Source organism: Acanthaster planci, linkage group LG12 (assembly GCF_054643075.1).
Source record: "Acanthaster planci isolate LZ-2023a linkage group LG12, COTS_SCS, whole genome shotgun sequence".
NCBI lineage: Eukaryota > Metazoa > Echinodermata > Asteroidea > Valvatida > Acanthasteridae > Acanthaster > Acanthaster planci.
This window is the reverse complement of record NC_141788.1, coordinates 11110196-11119149: the sequence shown is the minus strand read 5'-3', so window position 1 is coordinate 11119149 and position 8954 is coordinate 11110196. Positions and strand designations below refer to the sequence as shown.

General features: G+C 38.6%; 1 protein-coding gene across 1 annotated transcript in view; it reads left to right on the top strand.

Annotated features, from left to right (window-relative positions):
• mtrex (Mtr4 exosome RNA helicase) overlaps nt 1-8954 on the top strand; it is a 28840-nt gene that overhangs the window by 786 nt on the left and 19100 nt on the right. The window contains exons 2-7 of the mRNA XM_022236575.2: nt 2690-2791; nt 3639-3768; nt 4598-4710; nt 6526-6700; nt 7582-7672; nt 8003-8127. Of these exons, the coding sequence (XP_022092267.1) occupies nt 2690-2791; nt 3639-3768; nt 4598-4710; nt 6526-6700; nt 7582-7672; nt 8003-8127 (736 nt within the window). The remainder of the gene's footprint in view (nt 1-2689; nt 2792-3638; nt 3769-4597; nt 4711-6525; nt 6701-7581; nt 7673-8002; nt 8128-8954) is intronic.

The window sequence follows — 8954 nt, the reverse complement described above, 5'->3', positions numbered from 1 at the left end:
GCCTCTATTCCCTCCATTTAGTATTGCATTCTCTATCTTTGGAGACACACAAAATTGTATTGAATTGCCGTCTTTGCCAATACATCCAATGAACTTGTTGTTTTGGAAATGCATGTACAAAATGGTCACGGTTAATTTCGTGTGTGTCTCCGTCGGTAGAGAATGCAATACTAAATTGAGAGAATGGAGGCATTTTTGGGAAAAGCCAGTGGGGTTAGGTAGGTAGAGTTAAATTATTCATGATAGATGTAGAGAGTGTCTTCTAGCCACGGTGGGCAGCACCATCCGGTACTGCAAATTTCCGCCAGGCTCTCAGGTTCAAATTGGCTGTGCCTCCCAGCACAGATATTCCAAAAAATGAACAGAAATATTACTGAAAATGCACTAATTTGATGGTATTTCATGCATCAGAAAGCATTGAGAATGTCTAACTCGCATTGTTACGAGACCCAGATTTGAAATTATGGGATATAATGTAGCCTCCCCCAAGGTAGCATGCACGTGGTCGTAGTCTTTGCTCAAGACCAGCCAAACAGCGTTATCAATAGAGGGCACAAATGCAGTCCGGCTATGAGCCTCGCAATCCAAAAACTTACCCAGTACTAAAAGGGTCCTAGCTAGAACACTGGATGTACAGTATCATGTAGACGTACATTTTTGTGTGTTAGAATGTTAAGAGTTTGATATTTATCATAATGTTCTTGGACACGCTTGGCAAAGTGTGAGTGTGATGAATCTTTAGGAAAACCCCTCGTCAAATTTTGGAGAAATTTGTGGCTGATGTGAACCTTAAGATCAACTTTCATCGGCCTAATGTGCAACTTGAGCAATTTTGCTCAAGCAATTTTTATAAGGTTGTGCATACATGTATTTAAAATTTGCACAGATAACGTTGAGTGTAATCTTTGAACGTGCACAGTTTTTGTGCCTCAAACTTTGCGATTGTAAAGGAATTTGTGATGGTTGGCATTTGACTGGGGATACCCATTCCCCTTAAAGCTAGTCTACAGCTATCTGGCACCAGTCAATTTGGGAAACTGTTGCCTTGAGTAAAGGTTAAGACTCCATTACAAACAAGGACTTTAGGGGGTCATTTCAAAATCCTTATTTTCCCTGATATTTATTTTGTCTGAGATCCTACTTTTATTGCAGATATATTTCTAGTACATGTACGACTCTAAGAATTTCGAATTAAATGTCAACAGGGAAATTCAACTCCCTCCTTTGCTAAAGTCACTCTTTGAGTCAGTTGGTAAGAGGTACAAAAAATGCACAACAGTGTCATGTTGTGCACTGCACCAACTATCCCTCACAGGAATATCAAATTGCACTTTTGTGCTGCCCAACAACTGTTCCTCACTGTTTCATGTGCATAACTGTGCAGTAAACCAAGTACAGCGAAGAAGACTGCACAAAAGACCCTGTGTCATGTTGTGCTGGCAACCAACTGTGTACATGTTGAACCTGTGCATACATGTACATGTATTTGTGTTCCTTATAGACAATGTACAAGAGTGACTTTGGGCATTCATGCATATTTGTGCTATTAAAGCTGAGAAGGATTTTAAAAGCTCTCACAAGGAAATCTTTGAGAGGGAAGAAAAGTCAGAATTAAATGTTGACAAAGGAATTTAATTACTCTCACATGGCAGTATTTATCAAAATGCTTGAATGGGGAAATTTCTCGCAGTTTGCTGGCATGACGTGTGACATACCGTGCCCCAGCCCCATAACAAATACATGTACGTGTATGTGCCACGCAGTACATCACGTGTGAAACAGACCTTACAAAATCATTCAAAATGTGTAGTTGATGTTAGTCTGTTACATACAACTGTTGCTTGTGGGTCATGTATCCATGCAATTTTTTGGTTGTGCAAAATTTTAAGAATTGCACACACAAATTTGAAGTTTGTGCACTTTAAAAGATTACGCTCAATATCATTATTTGACAGCTGTTATGACATTTGAAGGGAAAATTATAGTGGTGTACTGTTGGCATATGGAACTCTTTTTAAGGTGTTTTCCCTCTGGACCAAATCTTGGGGATGCATAACGAATACAAGCACAAGCAGGACTATTATCTTTTTGAGAAGATGAAGTTTTGTTGATGACAAAAATAATATTTAACATTTTTATGTTGTACATTGTAACATCCTTATTCCGGGCAAAAGTAATGTAAAACCACCTACCGTCCTTTTTATTCAGGTTAATTACGTTAGAATGATGTCCCTTGAATCAACATGTATACCAAATGAAAGATATTTCAGTGCTCTATCAGTTTCCAGAAAAAATAAATTTGACGGTTGACTCATTTTTCACCCTTACAACCTTTTTCTGGGCACCTGACGACTTCTGGTAAAAGGTTACATAACTATGAAGTTGAACATTTGCTAAATTGTTCTGGTGCAGTGTTGTATATGGTTTGATTTGCAAAAAGTGATGTACGTGTAGGTTTTTATCTCCACATGTTGCCACTTTTTCATTGGTGTTTGCCATCTACAGAGGGTATCTTATCCTACTGCGGAACATGGACATCTCTAATTTTCCCTGCAGGAATATACGTATTTACCATCAGAAAGCAACAATATGTCATAAAAAGTCAAACTTAACTGGGACAGTTAGCATTTACTTTGGAAACTGTTAAATTTTTAAAAAGTGGGAAATTTTGATTTTATGTTTTTTCCAGCTTTTTGGAAGGTAATCAACAGCTTGATGCAGGTGACCATGAGGTACCAGAGTACACAACAGGAAAGAAGCCCAAGCTTTCTCTGACTGCAGATGAACTCAAGTAAGTTACTTTACAAATGTAAGATGGCTTGGAATATGTATCATGCCAAACTGTCTCAGCATCCAAGTACTGGTACATGTACATGAATGAATAGCCCTAACAGTCCCAAATCCTCCAATGTCAATAGGAGTTTACATACACCCGAGGGGTTTTGGTAGTTTAATTGGTAGAATATCCTGATATTCTTGGCAATGATGCATGATCACTACATGTATATATTGTATTATGAAAAACATTCTAATTAAAATTAATTTTAAAAGTTAATGTCAAACCCTGAAGTTGTGCTGTGTGATGTTTATCTTTGGGCCAAACAAAAAAATGGCTGTGTTTCCAGTTACCAGACCCAACTTAGAAAACCTCACGGAACCTATATCTTTTCATTCAACAAATCAATAAAATATTAAAACTTAGGGTGCCTTGCCCCGAGCCTAATTTTGTGTACATGTACATTGTCCTTTACATTGTATTGTTTTAATTTTTGCACGAGATGGACAGCTTTTGTGTGTTTGTATTTCAACAACCAGCTGCTTTACTACTCAATTACAGAGCTGATATGTAACATTGATGTGCACATGTACAGTATGAATCTGACACTGACTTAACACCTATTACAAATATAGCCCCCCCCCAAAAAAAACCCAGAAGATCATCCGACCCTAATTCTTTCGGCAACAAAAAATTAAGGGAAAAAAAAATTTCACCCAACCAACCACCCTAATTTATTTTTCATCTTATTTTATTTTTCATTGTAATAGGAAACACAACTAATTTTTTGTTTGGCCTCAGACATGTACATGTGTTCACGTATTAAACTATTTTAACAGAAATGTCATCCAATTAATTTCAGTCTGGCAGAAATCCTACCCCAGGTGAAGTGTCAGACAGTAGAATCTATTGAAGGTTGTAGTCACGAGGTGGCTCTACCTCTTAATGAAGAATATGAACCACTCAAACCCTCAGGAAACAAACCAGCTAAGGTGAGATGGGAAGGAGGTATTGGAAGCTGAATGGATGAATTTGGATGCTACAGTTAAGCATAAGGACTGAAGTTGTAATAGTTTTACTCTTTACTCATTGTCATCCGTTGCTCAATGGAGTGTGGCTCTGAAACACCTGATACGGGCATGCAAATTTGATGTGACTCAGTTCACAAGCCAATAATAGTCAGCTTTAAAAATTCTGATGTCATTTCAAGCAGAAATATGCTTAAGGTCATCAGTTCATTGATCAATGTTAGATGGCCAGACTGCAACATGTATGTCATCTGACCATATCAGCTGACCGGCTTAGGTGGACCCTGCAGAAAATGTGTCTGTTAGTGATTCGGGGCAAAGAAAGATGCTTTTCTAGGTTTTGGAAACTGTGGATGTACAGTTGTGTGGCAAATATACAAATTATGAACCGACTTTGGCCCAACTGCATGTGAATGGGACTACCCAGTCTTAACAGTATGCATGGGATGGCTCGCCTGTACATACACTATGTGTAATGTTTTCCTTAATATCATTGATATGGTCCATAAAATATGTGACTGCTGTCAAAATTTGGAGATCTGTGGAATTATTAATCATAAAATGTGCATATACATGATACTTTGTCATAGATGCTGGTCTGCAAGTGAGTGTCTTCACTTAAGGGTCCAGACAGGGTTTTTGCAGTTAGAGTTAAGGAATGACTGATGGGAGGGGGGTAAATATGAAGCATATAATAATTGTAAGGGAATGAAATTAAGAAGAGAACACTTTTTTCCCTCCAAACCTTTTTTCAGCATTTGAATATTTGAAATAAACTTGTTCTTCCTTGCAGGAGTATCCATTCATTCTGGATCCTTTCCAGAAAGAAGCTCTGAAGTGTCTTGAGAATAACCAGTCAGTCTTGGTCTCAGCTCACACGTCTGCAGGAAAGACAGTAGTTGCAGAGTAAGTTCTGCCAAATGAGACCCTAGTATTATCCTTATCCTTCAAGGTCACCCAGATGTTTAGACACGTTTTGCATTATTGAGGAAGGTGTAACCCATCCACTATTTCTTTACATGCAGCTTAATTCCCCTTGTAAGTTGAAGTTCAAAGAAAGTGTTGCAAAGAATTTAGAAGGCCCTAGGAAGTGTCCCGTGAAAAATACTTTGTTTTAGAGAGTAAAAACATTGAGAAATTTGCTAAAAGAAAGGATTCGCAGGGTAGCATGCAGAGCGCGAAATTAGACCCAAAAAGTGCTCGGACAAAATGTCAAAACACATCAATTTTGTTCTGCCATTACCATCGTTTGATCTGCCATATTATATAACAGGTAGAGTTTTAACGTGCAGTGTCAGAGGTCGAAATTCCCTTTTTTTTCTTTTCCTACCAGAACTGCACACGCAGCCACATTGAGCAATCCTTGTTCGGGTGCAGGCCACCACTATTTTTTTTTTAAATTTAGTTTGCCCGACCTTGCACGCCATTTGCTTGCTCAAATTGGATCAACACTTGCCAAAGATTTCTCAGAATCCATGATTATTGTTATTTAACTAAGGCCTACTGCATACATGCAGTCTTCTAGTAGGCCAAACAAATAGTTGTGCTATGCATGCCTCTCAAAAATTGGGTTGGTAAGTCAGAACATTTTTTTTGTTTGGGGGCAATTTTGTGCTGATTGAATGGCATCGGTGGGGGCGACAACCTCCAAAAGTATCTCAAAAAGTGATGAATACTTGTCTTAATCTGTGTAAAAATTTCTACATACGGCAATTCACAAGAAAATTATTCACACAATCACGATGGCAGTAACAGTGGCAAACTGGCCAACAATGTCTGTGTATTGCTTGGTAAGCGAACGTGATGCATCTAGACCTGCGGGCACCAAACCTTGCGGCATTAGCAGAACAACCTCAAATTACACTCACGAACACAGAAAATACAGACATAAATAAGAGACCAAGTTCTGTGAATTAACTTGCAGAAAACCTCTTGCAACATAACATCAATGTCTTTCTGGCATGCAGCCTTTTGCATTCATGACGTGTACGGCTGACGAAGAGTGCTTATGTACAGTACATTCAGTACATGTACATTACAGACTGGTACTTGTTGCTGCATTTCCATCATGCATTCTTTTGCAAGGGTGCAAAGAGCAGAGCAGCTTCGTTTAATGCATTGAGTTTCGTACACGTGTTTTCACCACTGTGACAGCGAAATGTGAATGTTGACGATGCACAAAGAATTACGGGGCGATTTCATGTCTGTGCAAGTAAAGTATACATACATGCGTGGCGCTAGGTGACATGGGCCGGTGATGAGTGATCAGCCTTGATGAAGGCCTCAGGTGTAATTAACGTAATTCTAACACAAAACTAATAATAAATTGGATGCCACAATCCCATATATTATGTTGATATTTTAAGAGCTGTTATTGATACGTTGGTTGGACAATTTGTCCGAACATCTTTGATTTTGTTCAGACAAACACAATAGATGTTCGGAAAATGTCGGATGTCTGACCCTAATTTCATGCTCTGGCATGGTGCTGAGAGAAAACCCTCAGGGAAATCAGCACTTTGTAACCGATTAAAGAAGTTGAATAGTTGACAGTTCTTTTGCAGATAGGTTTCAGAATACATAGTCCTCAGCAACCTACCCCAATATCATTTCTCGTTCTGCAGTGTTTTCAAGCACCATCATTGCAACAGTTCTGGCACTTGGTTGAATGTGCTTTCAATGTGCTTTTGAAAACTGTCAGTAGCTTATGTTCACGTACAGGTATGCCATTGCAATGTCACTACGTGATAAGCAACGTGTCATCTACACTACCCCCATCAAGGCTCTGAGCAATCAAAAATATCGTGAGATGTATGAGGAATTCCAAGATGTAGGATTGATGACAGGTGATGTTACCATCAACCCGACAGCAAGCTGCCTCATCATGACAACAGAGGTAAGAAATAAGAAGAGTCCTTGAAGTTCTCTGTAAAATATTGCTCTTAACATTTTTATTGATGCTAACCCTTACTCTGCTCCAGTCCCTAAACTAGTTCAGTGTTTTCACCTGAGGAAGGGACCTGTTTAAAGCTCAAGTAGAGCCATCATTCTTCTTTGCAGTGCGGACCAAATTTATATTCAAATCAGGATTTCCCCTGCTTATTCAACCATGAGGCAGCCCACCTCACTGATTTGAGTAACCACCTCAGGTTTGAATGTTACCATCTCACACTAAAAATAGACAAAGATGGAAGGAAAAAGCATAATAACTCAGATAATTTGAAATAGATCGGATTCAAATTGTTCAGAATGGTAAGGAGGGACACATGTAAGATTGTTTTTTTTAGAGGGGAAATTTGGAGTAAAGGTACTATTACACAATATAGAATTTATTTGAGGTCTTTTTGTAAACACTCCTTGTTGTTTTAGGCAGTTGAATCTTGGCAAAATTTGTTTGACCACCTAGCACATACATGCATCAGTACCCCAGGGGAAACCCTGATTCAAATATATATCTTCATTCTAGGTAGCACAAGTGACGAGTGCATAAAACACTTGCCTCTCACTATTCTGGCCTGGGTTCAATTCCTGGCCATAATTGAGTAGTGTTATGAGTTGATTCCTTTGTGCACGGCAAGGGTTTTTTCTCTTGAATTTCTTCTCTCGGCAAGGATCAACACTTCAATTTCTGTGTCACTATTGTCATTTGATGTTGTGTTGTAGCTGCATCGTTCCACAATGCAGCCTTGCAGCTGCAAGTAAGAAAGATTGGCTCCCTCTCCCAATGCATAATGTGGCAAATTCTTTTATTTAAAAATTGTCTTTGTTTCTGTAAAGATTTTGCGAAGCATGCTGTATCGAGGTTCAGAGATCATGCGAGAGGTTGCATGGGTAATATTTGATGAGATACACTATATGCGAGACAAGAGTAAGTTTATCATTGATTCAGGAAGACTATATTATGTATTTAATGAGGTTTCTCAGGATTGGAAATGACAAAGCTCAAATAATATCAGTGTATATTCTACTGTACTTTAGACATTTTTATTTTGATATTTATCATTTTCTGTAACAACTGTATATGCATGTATGAAAAAGCACACAAATTCATTATACACTTGGGGTGCAAAACAGGTTCTTAACTTATGCTTTATCTTATGGCAGCTGGTAAAAACTGGTTGTAGTTCTTTGTTGAGCCCCACTTTTAAGACCTGTACTTACAATTTCTGTTTGAAAATTGTGTTACATGTACATCCAGATAGAGGTGTTGTCTGGGAGGAGACTATCATACTTCTGCCAGACAATGTTCACTATGTCTTCCTGTCAGCAACTATACCCAATGCTAGACAGTTTGCAGAATGGATCTGTCATCTGCATAAACAGGTCAGTACTATAGACATGTTAATGCTAGTGAAATTTAATTACAACACAAGGGTTTGGACAGTTTCATCTTCAGTCTAAACAATCTACCATATGCATGCATAATCATGAAATTGGCCAGAAGTTTGGGGAAAAACATGCTAAACGTATTGGCCTGGCCTGGTGGTTTGTGCATATTGTACATTAAAAGCTGCCAGGCACCATATCACAGTTGTTTGTGCAGTGCAGTAATATGAGTAAGAAGTGTGTTGAGCATGAGGAAGGACACAGAAGGAGTTTGAACTGCCCGGGCTATAACATCTTACCAATTACCGCATTCTGGCATGTGCGGTATGTCTGTAGCCAGAGCACAGAGAGCTTGATACTGTTTCACAACCATGAGACCCCTTTGTACAACATGATCAACACCGCAATTTTTCGGTGGTTGTCTGCATCCTTAAAACTTTGTGTACTGAAGTATTGGACATTGAATATTCATGTCTTCGTTGGTGGTGGGTGTGATCTCACAGCAACATCAACTTTAATACAGTTGCTTTTGTTAGGTCTTGTGCCCTGAATGTTCTTGTGCAGTTATTGCCCTTCTCAGATGCTTTCTTCTGGAGGTATTTTGGGAATAAATAGCCAAGTAGTTTATGAGTTTTTGTGTTTTGTTTGAATAATTTTTATTGGGGCATTTGTACAACTGTGAATTTATGAGATCACATGGTTGAGATGAAATAGCGCATTTTGTTCAATATAAACTTACATGTAGCTTTCCAGTGTGGTCAACGTGTTTGCCAGTCTTAGTCAATTTTGTACCAAGTCTCTGAAAACTGATGTTTTGGAGGGAC